At 39.6% G+C, this 19,916-nt stretch overlaps 1 protein-coding gene and 1 long non-coding RNA gene across 7 annotated transcripts in view; one reads left to right on the top strand and one right to left on the bottom strand.

The window, feature by feature from the left end:
- pcdh19 (protocadherin 19) overlaps positions 1-19,916 on the top strand; it is a 95,866-nt gene that overhangs the window by 52,525 nt on the left and 23,425 nt on the right. For 4 of the 6 annotated variants that reach the window (XM_087280514.1, XM_087280513.1, XM_087280512.1 and 1 more), the window contains 2 exon segments: positions 772-830; positions 5,636-5,808. In XM_087280514.1, coding sequence (XP_087136640.1) covers positions 772-830; positions 5,636-5,808 — 232 coding nt within the window. 6 annotated transcript variants of the gene reach the window in all.
- On the bottom strand, positions 1,565-5,846 carry LOC147834021 (uncharacterized). The gene is made up of 3 exons (XR_015508068.1): positions 4,887-5,846; positions 4,103-4,836; positions 1,565-3,869 (listed from the first exon to the last, which is right to left on the bottom strand). It is a non-coding gene; the product is annotated as an uncharacterized LOC147834021 (long non-coding RNA).

Here is a 19,916-nt window from a genome sequence, read left to right as displayed (position 1 = left end):
ATTAAGCCTGTTTTCATTATGGCTGCTTTTTACAAGAAAAACCCAATTGTGAAAGTAGTCAAGCAAAAATGCACTTAAGTTCATGATTTGAATTATTCATAGCATTGCTTAATTTCACAGCACAAATAGTAGCACCACAAATATAGCGCAAAATATATATTACCCAGTGTACTTCTAGTCATTTATTCCAAAAGCACTGCCTTCAAGAAGACTCTGAAGTCTCTTTCTCTATGTGGGTCAAAGAGTCATCATATGCAGATCACTGAGGCCTTTTCATCTGCAATCGCAAAGTTCAAAAATCCCCTGGCATGCTCTTAATTTCCTCCCTCCGTTTATTTATTTCTTTGATATTTTTTTTCACATTAGCATCCTCAAAAGTGTTTTGAGGAAAAGCAGCACTCGGAAGAGAAGAAACTTTCTTCTTAAAGCCCCAACCCCCTCCTCTATTCCCCTGTCTGGCTTAATGACATTTTGAAGAGCGTGGTCTGACTAAGGATGGTTTTGTGGGTTGGGGGGGAGGCTGGAGGAGTGACGACAGGAGCAGACTCACTGCAGCAGAACAGGCCACATGTGCTTAGAAAGAGAATGGGGGAGTTTGCCTTTGAAAAGCCCAGGCAGCTAACTAGAGTCTTTGTGTAAAATAACATTTCTATTGAAAGGCAATTACTAGTGACATTATTTTGGTTGCTGCATAATTAAATTCATTTTTGTTCTCTCTCTCTCTCTCTTTCTCTCTCTCTCTCTCTCTTTAATTCTGTCTCTTTCCCCTAGACGGAGAATTATTCCATTGACTCCAGTTATGTAAACAGCAGAGCACACCTAATTAAAAGGTACGTCTTAATAGACCAATCAGATTAACTTATCTTATTCAACTTGATGCATTCTTAAAGCAGTCTTCATTTCTTGTTTTGTTTATTTTAAGTGGTGTATTATTCTGTATTTGCATGTAATATAAGTAATATACACTACCTGATAAAAGTCTTGTCTCCTATCCAAGTTTTAGGAACAACAAATAATAACTTGACTTCTAGTTGATCATTTGGTATTAGAAGTGGCTTATATGAAAGACAAAGGCCTCTAGATTACGTTTATTTTACCAAAATAAAATATGATCATGCCTTGATTTTTAATGATTTAATTAGGACAGTAAGGTCTTGTCACTGAACAGAAATAATATCCAGTATAGAATATAAAGCCATGGTGCAGTGAAAAGAGATTTAATATTGTGTATGACTCCCATGAGCATCAATATATCTCCGAAATGACTTAACTTTGTCATCTGGAATGGCAAAGAAAGGGTTCCTGCAGAACTTCCAGAGATTATCAAGATTCTTTGGATTCATCTTCAATGCCACCTCCTTCATTTTACCTCAGACATGCTCAATAATGTTGGGGACTGAACTTGCCAATCCTGGAGCACCATGACCTTCTTTGCTTTCAGGAATTTTGATGTGGAGGCTGAAGTATGAAAAGGAGCGCTATCCTGCTGAAGAGTTTTCCCTCTCCTGTGGTTTGTAATGTAATGGGCAGCACAAATGCCTTGATACCTCTGGCCGTTGATGTTGCTGTCAACTCTCACAATCCCCCATAGTGCATGTAACACCAAACCATGATTTTTCCTTCACCAAACTTGACTGATTTCTATAAGAATCTTGGGTCCATGCGGGTTGCAATAGGTCGCCTGCAGTATTTGTGACGATTGGGATGCAGTTCTAAAGATGATTCATCTAAAAATTTACTTCCTAAGCCACTTTTCCAAATGATCACCTAGAAGTCAAGCTATTATATGTTGCTCTTACAACTGGAATCGACGGCAAGACTTTTGTCAGGTAGTGTAGTATATTCTGCTTTCTCCTACCTTAACTGTTGTTTATATCTGTCTGTTGGTTTTACAAACATTAAACCAAGCAAAAGCGTTCAAAAAAAAAAAAAAAAAAGATTGTGACTAAACCTCAATTTTCAAACTGTCTATAAAAAGTAATAGCTTCACCCACCTCTATTTTGAAGCATCTTAGTCTAGCATTTGACATCTAGTGATTACCTTTTCTGTTTTAAACAGGATTTGCAAAGCAGTTCAACTTTTATATCATGAGATTTTGGCCAAATGTGAAAATGTATTGCTCGTATAGCTACAATAAACATTACTGAACTCGTATTGATTATTTATATAATCACACATACACAAAAAGACACTACCAAAAGATTGTCAATGCTGTGATTGATTTACATTTTTTTTCCCTCATTTCATCAAAAGTAACAGCTTTGGACATATAGAGTTTCCATTCGACAGTGATGATATTAGTTTTAATGGATAGACATACGCTAGGGCAGTACAGTGCTAAGATCTCTATCTCACAAGAATAAAAATTCATGATAAGCCCCTTTTAAGATGGCTTTGGACTGAGCGGAGAGTCATTAAAAATAACCAAAAGCTAAAGTTGTTAGCTATTAAAACTGTCTTATGGTTGGCCACAAACCGTAGGCAAGATATTAATACTCAACATGTTTATAAATGGCCAGTGTTAAGCTTTAATAATTCAGTATGATAAGTGATTAAGCACATCCTCATCAAGTATTTCCTCTTTCTTCCCTAATATGAATAATTCCATCAAATCCCTGCAAACGTGTATACATATTACATGTTAGAGAATATTAAAGCTGTAGCCCAGAGCGGAGGCTTGCGCAGTTAAGCTACATCCGTGTAGATGTTAATCAGAGAGCTAAATCTACAAGAATTTTAATCCCGGAATTCCAGAGGATTCTTCCTCCGTGCACACAAGGAGGGCATTGTAAGGCCACGGAGATAAGGAAAAGGTAATGTTATTTTGTATTGTGGAAGAAAAGAGCAAGGACAATAGATCCTTTGTACTGGTAGGACTTGGCCAGCATTCCTCAGTCCACCTAAAAAGAGGCTATTGACTGACATAGAGCTCTGGCATGCAGACATCCCTAATGAAGGTCTCCGGGCGCCTTGAGGCCCGGCTGCTATGGATGTGCACCATCGTAAAGCCTCTCCTACCTGGAGCAAAAATACATTCCGTCTTACCTCAGTGCTGCATTTTTCAAACCAATTACAGCAATTTTATCTTCTGAAAAAAAAGAAGCTCTGCCTATGTTTACATAAACAAAGAGTATTCAAGTGTCGGCTGTTTGGCTCTGCGACACTACAAAGAAATCCCCTCTGGAGCCAGTGGGCGCACAGACTGGGACAGGTGCAATTAGACTGATAAAATCAGAGGCTGCACTACCACCATTGCAGTGACATTGCTAGAATCCCCCTCTCTCTCTCTCTACCCCCTTCTTCAGCAAAGGCTACAGAGATGCTTTTGTCTATGTATGTCAGTGTGTGTATGTGTACGCATGCGTTTCTGATCCTCGCTGTTGCTTCAGAGGCTGAATGTGTTCCACTGGGCTAACTATCAAATTAAGGGAAATCAGGCTTGTGCACTGCAGATGTCAATTGGCAGCCTTTTCTCCTCTCACTCTTTCATTTTATTGAATGTAGTTAAAGAATTTGCACAGTTTGCTACATTTTTACACCTATTTCTTAAACCTTCCAGGGGGTGAAGGCCACAAATGTAGTGTAAAGTCTCAGGAGTGACACCTGCATTCAAACATAAGAGTGAATCTCCTAAACTATCTTTCTGTTTATGCGAGGAACACATTATGCTCAGGAATTTATGACTGTAGCAACATTTTGTCATATTGTAGCTTTGTATTGACGTACAGTGACCAAAGACTTGTTGTGGTCATTTATTTTTCCTAAAAACAAATAATAAAAATAAGTTTTTTACATTTTTGGGATTGATCTAATTTACGAATGGATTGATTGTCATTCAACAGAACAAAAACAAGCACTGAACTGTGAACTGACAACTGAATTTAGTTTCAATGTGTATGTGACCAGCATACATTTTCATGTCTCAAACTCAATTCCTAGAGAGCCGCAGCTCTGCAGAGTTTTGCTCCAACCCTATTCAAACACACCTGATCCAACTAATCAAGGTGTTCAAGACTAATCTTCAACAGCTTGATTTGTTGGATCAGGTGTGCTTGAATAGGGTTGGAGCAAAACTGTTCAGAGCTGCGACCCTCCAGGAACTGAGTTTGAGACCTATGATTTACATTTAAAACGTCATGCAGTAAACTATTTGCTTTTGTCTAGTGTTTTTACTCCAGTAATTTGAACCATAAACAATGATGACACTTACATGTTTATTTACCATTGTGTTGTTCTTGAAGGTGAATTTTAAGAACATCCAAAACATCATAATAGTTTATAATAATTTTCTTTACGTCCTATGCAGCGTAAGATTCATTTGAATAAGGAACAAAAAATATAATTTAAAAAGTTTCATTTCAGCTTAAAATCAAAGGTAGCACCACTGTTATTATTTACTTATATTTCAAGAGTTCACACTTGGAAATTGCTTAATAATAACAGGTTTGGCATGCTGTCCCGGGAAAGAAACCTGAGCTCGGAGATACTTGAACATGGTCAATGAACATATAAGGGGGTTACGAGATCAGGTAGTTCTCACTAATGATTACAGGTGAGAGACCAGCCGCGGTGAATCATATCACATGCTTCTCTCTAAATTAGTTCCTGAAACTTGACATAATGAAGAGATTGGGCCCTATCATACACCAGGCAACTTTAATTTTTCTGTTTTCCGCCACGTTGTTTAAATAGCAAATCCATTTGCGACACTTGTGGAATTATGGGTGTTCAAGTCTAGAAAAGAGATGTGTTAAGGCGCATTGTTATAATTATTTTTTGAGAAACTGATGTTCTGTTTAACTTTTTTCTCTCTAGTAAAGCTTTCAGCTTTTCCACTTACTAAGTCTGACATTTAAATAGCAAATGCGCCATGGCATGACGCAACTCTTAAAGGGAATGGGAGTTGAGACTGACTGGTTTATTCTCAAAACACTACCATTACTCATCCAGAGAATAAGCACAACCCTGTTAGACAATGCGCCACAGCGAAGAGCAAATTTTTCCTTCCTTAAATTAGCAGAAGTGGATTCAGACATGCCTTTGATGCTTTAGCGCCCTGTGCTTTAGACTTTGTGCCTAGATCGTTAATATAGAGCCCATAGACTTTTTTTTCATATTGCGTTTTACAGTTTATTGTCATATTTGGATCTTGATAACTGTAGTACTCCTTCACATTCATTGTTAAAGATTCAATGAAACGATATTTCTTAACATTCACCTTTTGTTTTACGCAGAAGAGAGAAAAAAGTTGCTTTTTAATCTGAGCATAGCATAATTGTAATGTTCAGACCGACGACAGAGTTTCATTTTTAGATCCACTCTTCATTACATGTCTGCACTCAATAGATACAAAGGACATATTTCTGAAATAGCCTATAGAAAATGTAGGAACACAGAAAGCGACCTATAAAAGCTCTGCCCAGCGAAAGTCAGTACAGGCCATTGACTCCTGATCCTTTACCCCGACCATATCAGAATGTGAGAAAAGCCGCTTCTTTTCAGCTTCACCACCTGGGTGGCTAGACAATAAGCAGAGGTAGCATGAGGTGAAGAGACGGAAAGTGATGAAACCAAAGTTGACAGTTAAATAACACTTTCTTTCTCTCTCCTCCTTTCTCCTTCACCTGGCTGTAGCACGTCAACATTCAAGGACATGGAAGGAAACAGTTTGAAGGACAGCGGGCACGAAGAGAGCGACCAAACAGACAGTGAACATGACGTCCAGAGAGGGCACTATGCTGATACAGCTGTCAACGACGTCCTGAATATGACCGTACCCTCAAACAACTCACAGATACCTGACCAAGGTAAGACACAAAGGTCTTGACTAGCTGAGAGCATCCATAAAAAAAAAAAGTTAAGAGTGGCTTTCTAGAAAGATTCAGCCTTGAGGCGCCTTGCTAATGCACAGGCAGCACTTCTCTTCCTGCCGTGTCTTTGATACCAGCCCATGAACATTATTGACGGATGTGAGCCACGTCGACTGCAACACTTCAGATCCAGACCTAAATGGCAGCAATTAGGCCGACAAAGGTTGGAGGTGGAAATCTACATATCACGCAGTCTCCTCATACATAATTCATTTAGCAGGGAATTAACGTTGATGTTTCTTTTTTACCTTCGCTGCCGTTAAAGACATCCGGTATGTTGGCAGGAGTCAGTAGGAGGTCATGTTCACTCTCAGCTACTGCCACTCAATGCTACAAAGATATAGAGCGACGAGTGGCAGCGCCAGGGAGAATCAAAGCACGTAGAAGACCAAAAGAGGGCTCCGAAGGGTTTTATTGCGCCGATTGTTTTGTGTTGTCATGCTCAATCAGCCTTTGATCTGTGTAATTTAGAACAATGGAACACCTCCAGCGGCCGCTAATAGTCAATAGCGAGAACTCTATTCTTGCAGGATGGAAATTAGTCAACCAATTTTCTGAATTACAATGAGAGCTTGACATTTGCTGAATAGAAAGGGAGGAGAATAAAAAGCATTTCTGAGGCAGATGAGGTCATTAAAATCGGCAGGACGGACGCTCAGATTGGAGTTTAAAAAACGTGAGGCATTGTGGCTCGCCCGCGACATGCTAAATCAAGCCTGGCTGCTTCTGACTCACAGCACACTGCTGCTTACAAATCTCAGCGTTTTGCTCGGGGATGGAGAGCCTAATAAGAGAGCTAAGGAAGAGAAAAGACCGAGTTAACGGCTATAAAATAATTTAGCTTGTTCTTCCTCATTGTGCTTTTTTTTTCTCCCTCTGTAAAGCAGGAGCCTGAATTATGTAGAATTGGCAGGTGAACCAATTAAGATCTCATTTGGTCCAGATCGTGTGTGTGCTATGGCTAATTCCAGCAGGCTAATTAACCGGTTTGTTCTCCAGATGAATCACAAGACGTATGGCTACCTGGCAACTGGAAAGGAGGGAACATACTCCCCCATTTACATTTGATATGTGAGCACTTCGCAGATTTGTTTGAGGGTTGCTAGGCTCGTCTTGGTGTATGGTAGGCTCTGAGAGGAATTATGATTATGATGGAGATCTTTCTGCATTTCTTCCACTGCCAACTTCTTGTCAACGTGTAATGAACAATGATCAGCGACTACAGTTTAAGCTGTTGTAGACGTCTCTCCGTAAGAGAAATGCATATAAAGAAAGTTATAAAAGGCACTCTGACATTCCCTCCAGCTCGCCACTTACATAATTGGACACAATTAGAAAAATGTAGACAGAGAACGTTACAAGTAGATGAAGCTTTTCCAGGTCAGCCATTTTATCATTAGCAAAGCTCTTATCTGCTTATGAGCAAGCAAACATTGACAATAAAGGACAGCAGATAAGCAAAATGAGCAGGCACTTCAGGGTTGCTGTCATCGGTTTTAACCAAAGCCATTAGACGGTGACAAGTATCAGATACTAATGTCATTTTCAGGCATGTCTTCTATCATATTATTCCACAGCAGCTACAAGCTCGTTTTGCTTAGTGAAAAGCAATGTAGTGGACATGCGGCTCTCATTTGAGTGCTTTAAATTGCATATCCAGAAAAATAGATCAATGTATGTTGCATCACAATGGCACAAGTCAAAATCCCAGACATTTCCTCCACAAGGGAGGAAGAACTCATTGTTTTAGCAACAATGTATAAACCATAGGTCTCAAACTCAATTCCTGGAGGGCCGCAGCTCTGCACAGTTTTGCTTCAGCCATAATCAGACACATCTGTTCCAATTAATCAAGGTATTCAAGACTACTCTCAAACCACCTTGATTATTTGGATCAGCTGTGTTAGAATAGGGTTGGAGCAAGACTGTGCAGAGCTGCGGCCCTCCAGGAATTGAGTTTGGGACCTATGGTATAAACCTTCAAAGACAGACTTACTGGTAGCAACAAGAATGAGACTTGCTGGAGCAAGTTATCAAGCTGCATTACTTCAACAATAAGGCTTCACCTGGATGGATTTACCTTGTTGCTCGCTTGTTTGGTTCCTTTGATAGAAGATGTAGAAACTAGGGCTGTGTGATTTGGGCGAAAGAAACCTATCACGATTTACTTGAACAATATTGCAATTCCGATTTTAATCATGATTTAGTCACAGACAGACTGAATCTGTGTTTACAGTGTGAATCTGAAACATATTTTAAATCAGAAACAATTAGATCTTTATCAAAGACCTTTACCATGTCCTAAAACAAACATAAAACAAAAATCACCTAGTAAATCTGTAACAAATTGCCTATGGCAAAACAAATGTGCATGTGTGTGTGAGCATGCACGCCGTCAAACTCAAGTAAGGCTTCTCTGTCCTGCTCGACAAAATATCAAAAGTAGTTGCGTGTATGTTCACAGATTTGTTTTGTCGTGCATAGATCATAGACCTCTTTGTGACACTGCCAGAAATAGGCTGTCCATATATTGTATCTTTTGCACACACAAGTCCATTATTTGCAATAGAGGTGCACAAATTGCATGCACATATTGAGAGTGACGCCCTTATGCCAGGCGCACCAAGCTGAAAACATCTCTTTTTAGACAAACTAAATTTTACTTTTTAGAATTTCTCACCTTGAGTCATGTAACAAGAACTGACCATCCAGCTTCATACTTTGTATGGAAGATACACATTTTGGTTACCTCAGACAAACACAAGACACCCGAACACCAAGTGCTTTTAATCCTCTCCATAAATAAAACTTGTTTCGGAACTGAATCAGAAAACAGTTGATGGTCACCGAGCAATGACAAATGAGCTATCGCAAAGCACGTTGACAATGCTGAAGGAAGTAACGGGCTTAAGCTTTCCACGCACTTTGAAAAGCAATATCCAGTATGACTAAATTACAAATGATCTGGTTTTGCCATACATCAGCATACTTGTATCCAAAGTTACTCAATCCCATACCACAAATGCTGACTTTTTTGTCCTCCGGAGCTAAACTCCCTGCATTATCCCTGTATACACAGGCAATTCAGTCTCTTGTTCTTGCGCTCTGTTTAGACGCGCTGTGTTGATTGGTTCATTAAAATACCTTACTGTGGAAAGATTGTGCTGTAAGACGATTTAGAAAGCGCTCATATCCAAATCGTAGCATTACAAACTACTACATCTGGAACTAAGCTGGCAAAAATTAGGTGGTCACTGTTGCACAATGACATGCACATATGTTAAGTTTAGGCTTACGGGTAAGTTTATGCACTTCTACATGATTGTTATCCAACTATTGTTCCACTTTGAATTTGGGAATAATTTAGAGTTATGGTTGGGTTTAGGGGTAGGGAATAGGAATGCATTGCATTTTCAAACAAAAATGATGTTCCAGGGATCAACATAGATGTTAATCAAGGATTGCATCATACTTGGCAAAATCAGTATATGGCTAAAGTTTGTTTTACTAACTAAATTTGCTTTAAATCAACTCAAATATCTCAAATCCAGGATTATTCTACTTCAAAAACTCTACCTTTTTTTGTTCCATAAATAGTGCTAGCGTAATAAATTTAGACAATCACGTATTCACTGAAAACCAACATGAGGTCGAATTCCCAGCTAGGAAACAGACACACCAAGACACTGAGGCACATAGCGGTTGTAGTGGGAATACCTCTGATCTCCTCTTTAACTGTTCTAGTACAGTGAAACAAGCTTAAACTGCAATTGCCAAAGGACATCAACAGAGAGACTGGATATAAAGACTCTGCTTTGTTTCCCCCTTTTTTCCTTTTGTTTTTAAGTTGTTGTTTTTTTCTCCTCATTCTTCCTGAAAACAAACAGAGGCAGGAAGTTGAGGGATAGTAAGCTCCCTCCTGTCTCATTCCCCAGGCTCCCGAGCAGTGTAAATGTTTATGATTCACGCAGCTCTTTGAAAAGGCAACGCTTGCACCAGGGACACAGTTGTTACCTCCGATTTAAAATAGCTCCGCCCCAACTTCTCTTTCTATTGTGGGATGAAGTGTGAGAACGGCTAGAAAAAAGCACTCTTAGGACTGGAGTCTCTTAATACACAATGCACAGCACTTCCTTAGGGGTGCTTCCTTCATACCCTTTTATTCTATTACCAGGATCTATGTCTACTTCCTGCAGTTTGTGTCGCTTTTCTTTCAAGAATACACCAATTTATGGAGGCTTCTGTTGGACAAAATATCCCACAGATCTGGAGATGGCATGTTCTTGAGAGGAAAGCATGGGAGACGGTGCTAATGCTACTCTAGCAGGGCTGTGGTGGTCAAGAGCCAAGAGTAATGATTGCATTAGGGTAGAATTGATGAATGGGTTATGGCTTGCATGTCGCCGACTGAACCCTTCCCTCTATGCTCAAATCCTTGCTGCATTGAATTATACATCAGTTTACTTGTAAAATACTCTTGAGGATGGTGGTATCTCAATATAAACATGAAAAATACCTTTCACATCCCCTTTACCGCATCTACGGGGGCAAACCAATCCACCAATCTCTAGGAACGACTGTTGATTGTGTTTGTTTGAGGCCAGAGGTCTGGTTGAAGGCTATTTGTAGAGTTCCCAGTCCCACCAGACAAAATGACAGTCACCATTAAGCTCTTCTTCTCCTCTCTCTTTTTTTTTCCAACCCCTGAGGAGATTGAGGAGCTTTGGCAGCTCAATTTGCAGCTGCTGAGTTCCAGCATGTTCCACTCAGAGTGTCCCCGACCCCGGGAGTCTTTTATTCATCAATTCCTCTGTCCCCATGGGCTTGTATCTCCTCCCATGCCCCGGGATTTCACACTCCCTCCACCACCCAGTGCCCCGTCAGTAGACTCCGGCTTCTAATTGATTTTGATGAAATTGATAAAAGAGTTTCCCTTTTTGTCTCCATCACCCCCGACGGACCCCCCCTCCCTCCCCAACCCATCACAAACCCCTCCCTATTAGTGCCCTCTCATTCTCTCCAACCTGCTAACTGTAAAAAAAATCTGTACTCAACATTCCTGCCAGTTTTGCTTATGTTAGAAGAATTGACAACTATAAATAACAGTTTTGCTCTGCAGACTCGGTTTAAACTTTTAGGAACATATTTTTTTTTTTCGTGTGGGGGTCTCTGATCGACTAATGCAAATGCTGACAGATGTCAAAATGAAGACAAGAACAGAGAAAGACAGAGAGAGGACTCAGAGTCAGGTAAGCAGGGTGCAGAGAGCAGGAGAAATGATGTCTTTGACAGTTTGGTGCGGTTTTCTCTCGACTCTGAAGTGAACTGCAGCCTCAAGGGTGCATCATGACAGCTGACTTCCCTTAAAAAACTAATATTAACATTTGACTGAATCAGACATTAAAGGCTCACCGAATTTCTGCCTGATATAAGACTTGCAGGTATATTTTTAAAATAATGTCTTTATATTTGGGACCATAGGTGCTAGTTTATGTTTCTGCCCACACTCTGATGTACTATTCAAGGGTCAGATCTTTTTATTTTTTATAAAATGAATACTGAAAATGAGCTATTAGTATACAAATGCTTTAAAGGGGCACGTGTGCTGTGTTGAAGTTCACATTCATTTTTGTTGAACTTTTTATTTTTGATAATAGCTACTTAAAATAAAACAGCTGAGAAGATTCACTAACAAATATTGTGAAGTAGAAAAATATAAAACAGGCCCACAGCCAGGGGGGTTCAGGTGGTTCGATAAAACAAAAATTGTTCAAAACATGAGCTCATTTGTCTTTTTTTGGCTGCCAAGCCATAATAAATAGTGAAAAAAAAACATTGAAAAAGACCACTTTAAGACCAATTGGAACCCTTGGTTGTCGCTTCCGTGTGACTTCAGTTTTGAGCAATGCAAACAATTACAGCTGTTCAAGAAAACATACAATCTGACCCAAGTGAAGTCGTCTTTCACTGCTGTATTGGTTTTAAATAGAGAAAACATTTTACAAGTAACTTTTATTCTAAATCTTGGACCTTATTCCTGGACCAAACACACAAAAATGACCAATAAAAAGGTGTGAAGCACCAAAAACGGCTTATATTAAAATTTAAATACTATTTTGGCGAATGCTTCTATTGATAAACATTCAAATGTGATTTTTTTTTCCAAGAGAGGCTAGAAAAATCATGAAGCTCTACGTTATTATTATTATAATTATTATTATTATAATTATTATTATTATGTTTAAATTTGTATTATTCAAATGGCCAAATTATGACTGAGGACAGTTGAATGTGTTGGCTAGTTAGTTGTTTGCCTAATAAATGACAATTGGTCAGTTTTTTTTTATTTAAAACTTTAACAGATTTTTGTTTTTTTCTAATGATGTAATATGATAAATTTGTATTTTTAAAATAAGTATTTATTCATATTTCTTTGTTCTAAATCTTTAGGAAATGTTTTTGGTACATCAAAACATGTGGCTATGATGACCACCCAACAAGCTAATCCAGTTAAAAGTAGTGATTAAAATATCACAAAAAGGCAGTATTTGATTCTCACAATTAAATAGAAAATGATGCAAATAACCCAAAAAAGGTCAATTCTTTTTACCATGCTGGCTATAAGGTACATTTTAGAGTATTCAATTTAAAGGTATTTCTTTTGACCTACAGTGACACAGTACAGTACTATTTTAGTATGAGTAAAATTCACTATAATGAATGAATGTCGCAAATTTAAATGACTAATTAAAAGAGTATAAAGACTAAAAAATAGCATTGGCTGCATGAGTTTCTAAGCTAGGGCTAGCACAGCAGATTTAAAAAGACTGTGTTTATTAGCCTGATGCATATATGTGTAAAATAGATTTATGATTAAAAAATAGCACACGTTGCCTGTGCAAACACCCCCTTAAACGTGCTGTTTACTTTCTCTATTAAGTGTCAGAGTATTACTGCAAGGTGTTGGAGCTTAGCTCTGCAGCAGGTAGCTTCACAACATTGTGTAAAAATGAGGAAATTAATCGTGTTTTTATTCAGAGCTTTCACACCGTACTCTGGCAGGTAGGCCTTGAGGTCGTTTTCTTTGAAGGTGTGCCTTCCTCTCAGAAACATGAAAACATCTCAGACAATAATACCTCTGAATGGCATTGCTCTGCCTTGAACCCCAATCTTCAAAACCCTCTTTCTGAATGCTCGAAATGGGGTTTAATCAGCTCAAGAGGGGGCTTCTTATCTCTCTGCACTTGTTATGGGTAGCTTACTGAACATATCAGAAGAGAGGGGGGAGAGAAGGAGCAGTTCATTATTTCTTGGGCTGGCAATGAGGCTGATGTATCTCATTGCGAACCCTCGGTTGACAGCTCATTTTCCAGACAATCCTGGCTTTGATTCACGGAAAGTGAGAAAGAGAGTGGGACGGTGAGGAAAAGAGGGCTCAGGATTCCATTGCTTATTCAGGACCAGCGCTTGTGGCTGTGTGTTAATAATCTCCTCAGAAAACAAGCTGAATCCCAATTGTTTGTTGAACACGTATGTAACTTGGTGCAATTCTGCGCAGATAGGAATGCTGGGATATTGGCCTCGTGCTCAACACAGAGGAGAAGATTAAGGTAAGGTAATGTGCTGTTTGATAGTCACAGTGAGAAAGAACGGCTGCTCTTCAATCTAAAGTCAATTTGGAGGACTGAGAGGAAGAAGAAATGAAAAAGCGTGCGTCTAAGGGTTAATAGGAGAGAGATTGTGAAAAACAAAAAGCATTGAGCAAGGGTTTTAGCCAGATAGATGAATGGGTCAGCTGAAACGAGGCGCCACACAGTCTGCACTGCGCCAAATTGCACTATCCTGATTGATCTATGTTTTTGGAGAGTTGTCTTTAACTACGCTGGATTTCTTGCCCACCCACCTTTCATCCTCATGTCCATCTGCTCTGTCCCCTCCTGGCCCTTCCTGACTCGTGGCCCTCATCCAAACCCACAATACTTTCTCTTTCTCGCTCTCCAAAACAAAAATCTACAGGTAACAAAGCCCATGGGCATAGCGGCCTCAAGGGGGGAGGTAAAATCAAGCTAACCCCTCTGCATCCCCAGCTGTGCACTAACCGGAACGTAACTAATAGTGAGGTGAGACAAAGTCCATCCCTTTGGAGGACTCTTGGACAATTTCCATGCATAATGGCCTCATTGTTACAAATGCTACTAGGGAGCCCAGGTCTCCAAGCAAGTACATCCTATCCCGAGACACTTCTACCTGGGTTGGCTAGAGCAGGGCTCAACAATACATTTAACAGTGTTTTGGGCAAATTGACAGGAACATATCTATATAATTTGTGTAAATGTTTTACATTATCTCATTTCATCTTTGGGATGAGACGTAAACCAAGGTCCCGACTCTCTGTGGTTGTTAAAAATCCCAGGATGTCCTTTGAAAAAGAGTAGGGGTTTAACCCCGGCATCCTGGCCAAATTAGCTCACAGGCCTCTGTCCATCATGGCCTCCTAACCATCTCCATATCATAATTGGCTTCATAACTCCAATCGCTGGTGTGTGGTAATCTAGGATATTCATCCAAAACAAAATCTTCTCAGCACTAATGTTGAGTTGAACCAAACCCTCATCTTCATAGCCTCTTTGTTTGACTGGGATTTGGTGGGACTCTGTGGTGAGCTCTGCCAAAAAGTGAGCCTTGATCGGTGGGCAGGTGGTTTATTAGACAGCAGGAAGAGTTGCCTGATGGCATGAGGCCAAAAGCACCCACAGCAAGCCCCTCTTAACCCCATTAACTATCACATTAGAATAGCTCAACTCGTGTCACTAAAACACTAAAACATTCCCAATCCACACTTATGGACATTAGGACATGCATGTCCCCTGAAATGAGAACCACTTACTAAACATGCCCACGCATATACAAATCCAGTAATCTGTTGCACACATTATTTACTTCACCTAATGTCTATTGTATTTTTTTTTCTTGGACTGCTGAGGTTTGGGCACTCAAGGAAAGATTACGACTAAACTGCACCGGTAAAGAAAAAAAAAAATCAGCTGTCTTCTGACAAGTACATTGTACCCGGCAGTTTTCTGTCCAGAATACAAAGAGACATTTATCACTGCAGCTGGGTAGAAAAAAGAGAGGGAGGTGTGAGTGAATGAGAGAGAAAAGAGAGTGGAGGAAAAGATAGAGGGAAAATACGAGGGAGAACTGGCTGCTCTGTCACTGCGGCAGTGCGAGTTTTTCTCTTTTAACCCTCTTCATATTAATGCAGCATGTATAGAGCTTTCCTCCATTCGTTTCCCCTGCAATATTCCCTGTTTTAGCTTCATACAATCCGTTATGGTTCTCCCGTATTACGACTCAACCTGAATCATAACGATAAAATGATGCCTCCTGCTCATCTGAGGTAATTACAGCCATTACGAAAAGGTTAAAACCCTGGGCATCTGGCCTTTTTGTATCCTGTCACTCTGATGTATATTCATTTGCCCTGGTGTAAACATGAAATGATCGACTGAAATGCATACGCAGACGGACCATCAAACAGCCAATGACTGCACTGTGGGGAATGACTGACCGAGTTCACAGGAATGCCTTCATCTCTTCACCCCTTCATCCTTCTGTCCTCACTGCAACCTCCCTCGCTCCGTTTCAGTGGGTTAAAATTCAGTTCAGATTCCTCCTGCATAGAAATGACTTCAGCCTGGCAGATTATCAGCTATTGATGAAAGATTAAAGGCAGGAACTGTTGAGTGAGATCAGTTACGGCCACAAACCCTGGGAGTTTCCCCACCTTGCCCAAAGGCTTCATCTCTATAAAGTCAGCAAACCTTTTTCGTGCAAAATACTCTTCTTTTTTCTCTCAAAGTGGTCAGCTTCCCTCAGAGTTTAAGCAACCATTCCCTTGGAGGGGGAAGAGATAGTGTGATGTGCATTCTGAGAATGCCACTGCAACAGACTTTGTTTTCCTTCACGCTGCATCTATGGTCTGTTTTCAAGGATTTCAAAAAGAGGAGATTGAACTCAATCACGCCATCCTCTAGGTAGCCAATTAAACTTCATGGTTTTAGGGCCCTTGCCCCCAACCCCTTAAAAAGGAGGATAAAAACTAATGGGCAAGGCTGGCTGTTAAGTTTAATGGGAGACAGGGAGGCCTCAAAATGGGTTTTTTAATGATGCTCCCCTGCTCTCGTGCACTATCCATTAAAGACTCGGATGGAATGGGCTGCTGCACTCCAAGACTGGAGATCAACACAATCAAATGTGCCAAACGTCACAGTGGGAACTCAGACCCTTTTGTCTCCCAATGTTAAAGGATAATATGCAATTTTACTCGTTATATTTGTCACATTATCATCCCAAAATTCAAAAAGGAAGCCCTAATGGGTCCAAATTTGAGCTATCACAGGATTGCACATTAGTGATAGATGTCTCATTTAATCTCTGACCTTTTGGGATTATCAGCTCCCGTGTCAAAACCCTCTGTGGAATTCAATCTTAGTTCTGAAGCAAGAATGGCACCCTTTTGTGAAATGCAGCAAACCACAGTTGGATAATACCAAAGACTATAGAATACACAAGACATGTCACTTGTATTTCAATCAGTGAGAATTAGTTTTGAATGGGGAAGAGTATAATGGTCAATATGTCGAATGAAGCCCCGCTTACTAGCACAGTAGCCAATCATCGATTGCTATAGACTGACGTTTCTCCAGGGGGAAGCTTGTATCAGATGTATGCTTTTATTACAGTTTGATGGACAACAAACATACTGGAGTCTCAGCAAATACTTCCTTCACAGACATAAGAAAAATATCCACATAAAGCTTGAAATTTGTACTTTTAAATGAACCAAGTGCATTTGATAACATAAGTTTTTTGGTTTTGTAATCTGTATAAAAAGGCACATCACATGGCAGCAACTACTCAAATGCCCACAAACTTGTAAACAAACAGTTGCTGTCATTTCTGGAGGAGATTCAGTATCAAGACCAAGTTGTGGAATACTTTAGAAGACTAGTGCGATCTGACGATCATTATTCAGAGGATGATAATGTGTAGAATGGTCGTAAATGAGGTTGGTGTCGTTATCTCATTCCTTTTAGCATTAGCTCGGGCAACCTGAAAATATGCCGATTTTGTTTGATTTGAACATTTAGAAACGAAACCTACGAGACAGATGTTGTTAAATTTTATTGGTGATTCCAAATATGTCATGTAATCGTGAACTTGGCAAACAGTTTTGAAGAAATTTGATGTTTCCCCATTCAGACAGAATGCTCGAGCATACTGCTCAAGAGGCATTTTAAAGATGGCCACCGAGTGAAAAGACTTGTCTTGAAGGCACTTTGATAATGCTCTTATATTAATACTAAAATTGGCACTATTTTTGGCACAGAGTAGTTGTAAGACCTAGGATCCAGATCAATCACCAGACAAACTAATTTTCCTCATGGGTAGGGAATTTGCAGACATTTTTTTTTGCTAATTCTGCAGATTTATTGAGTGATTGTGGGTGTATCGCAACAAAAAACTTATGTTAAGTAAATAAAAAAAACATTTTAACTTTTATTTAATGTTTACAATGCAAATCCTATTGGATCCATTTATTTAGTAAACAAAGCAAGTCTCATATAATAAATCATCCAATAAATCATCATACATCTACTATACAACAGAAATTATAACTTTACAAACCATATTGTGTATAAATCAAATGAACATGTTTATATTAGTCAGCAATACCACTAAAATTAATTTAAAAACTGAATAAATATAAATTTACACACGCTTACGCACACCTAAATAAATAGACTCGATGTGCTGAAAATCTGCAGAAATCTGCTGATTTCTGGGCGAACAGATTCCGTGTGGGCCTACCCATGGGTCATTCTCATCAGTAGGAACTGTGAAGACAAAGTCTTACTGACCCTACACTTTTGGAAAGTCATTACAAACCATCAAGAGGTAGTTCTGCCAGCCTCAGCTGTCGGCAAATACATAAAATAATATCCATGAATGACTTCCATACCTTTTTTTAAATGCGACTCAAGTGTCCTAACTCTCTCTAGGGCCACTTTATAGCATGCCAAATCCAACCAGTCCTGCGCCACCCCAGTTGAGCTGGATATGTGAAAGAGCATGAGAGGTGACTGGGGACTGTCAGTAAGGCTTCTTAAGACTAGTGGCTTTCTCTGTACTCTGTCTTATTCTTCTGTCATAGATAAGGGCATTTAATGTCACGGCCCTGCATGTGGCCAGGAGTGGGCACAAGGGAAATCCAATTAACTTCAGCCACAGCAATGCAGCCCACATTGTGCCTTTCGCAATGCCACCCACCCCTCTGGCACAACCGGGTGCCTGCCATCGCCAATGACCCACTAACTTCTTTTGACTCAAGTCGAGTCTGACATTAGTCTATGCTGTTTTTTTTTTTCTTGTTTGTGATCACTGAGGAATACGCCCCACTGCTGAGTCTCTGCTCAGTGCATGACTCATGTTTTCTTTAAGGTAAGCTTTTGCAGCATATAGATGAGCAATCACATATGTCCCCTCCCCACCGTCTGGCTGCGATTCAAGCCAAGGTCTGCTGCCATTTCAGCTGCAGTGCTGCACCGCCTGTCAATTTTACTCAGTATTACACCACATATTGCAATGGTTGGCCAGGGCTACCATTTCTAGGCATGGGGGAGAGAAGACTATTGATAGCAACAGATATTCATACTAATGAAAAGGGAAGATGTTAGTGTTCGTAGACATGCAAAACTAAAATGGTATGCAGCATCCTCAGTGAAAGTCCTGATGTTTAATAACTATTGGTAATGTTAATTCAAATTTTTTTGGGGTCAACCGCTTCGGTCACGCACTCACTCTGCTTTGGCTTAGTCCCTGATTTATTAGGGGTCACCACAGCTTAATGATCTGCCAATTATTCTGGCATATGTTTTATGCAGCTAATGCCCTTCCAGCTGCAACCCAGTTCTGGGAAACACCCATAAATCTCTCATTCACACACACACTCATACACAATGACTATTTTTTAGTTTACCCAGTTCACCTACTGTATACCGCATATCTTTAGACTGTGAGAGGAAACTTTTGATTAAATGATCTGGTGTTTGGGAACTTTCTTTACTGTCACAAATAAAAAGCAACACAACTGTAATGAACGTTCATTTTAAGAAAAATGTTTTTTTGTGAGGATTATCTTAATTAGAATGCTTTCTGAAGTTACATTACACTGCATTTTGCCAAGGCTGAAAAGTGCTGCTGTTTTGGCCATGTGGGGAGTGAAGACTATTGAAATACCAATATAAAGGGAGACTCTAAGCGTCCATAGGGATGAGAAAACAAAAAGGACATGTCGTCACTGGTAGGAGGCCAGACGGTTATCGACTGGCACAGCTAAAGATTAGGATCTTTGGGGTATTAAATTGCTAATTCTGCTGTGGTCATTTCATTCACCATTTAGTTCTTGATGGCACCATTGTCAAATTCTCAAAAAATATAATTTGTTAAGTTTTGATATTTTTTAAAGTTTTCGTTTTTAAAAAACATGTTTAAGTGTATACATGGTCTTGCTCCTAAAGTAGTTTGTGAGTTAATAAATAAATTCAGTAGTGATGGGGCGAAGACTAGAGGGGCAGTAAGTGGGAATTGTAGAATCCGCAGATGCAGAACCGCTGTGGGTCAGTCATCCTTTTCAGTAAAAGGTTCACTGGAATGCCATGCCTGTTCATTTATAGTTACAATCAGAACTGCCAGTTTTTTCTGTAAAGCTGAAAGAATAGTTGAAATCTTTACAGCAATGTGAACATTAAGCATTATTCTTTCAGGTTGGTCCCATTTACATTTCTCTTTATCCATATGGACTTGCATCTTATGTTTATGGCTCTGTAAATATTGTACATGTTTGCTGTATTGTGTTTTATTCTTGCCGGTTTTCTTTATTATTATTATTTTTTTTTTATTAATTAATTTATTTTTTTAATGTAAAGCCTAACCAGGGACGAGGGCTGCAAATTAGCTTTATGCTATATGCCCTATGTACA

Source organism: Danio rerio, chromosome 14 (genome assembly GCF_052040795.2).
Source record: "Danio rerio strain M-AB ecotype USA chromosome 14, GRCz13ab, whole genome shotgun sequence".
NCBI lineage: Eukaryota > Metazoa > Chordata > Actinopteri > Cypriniformes > Danionidae > Danio > Danio rerio.
This window is presented reverse-complemented; position numbering and strand designations above follow the sequence as displayed.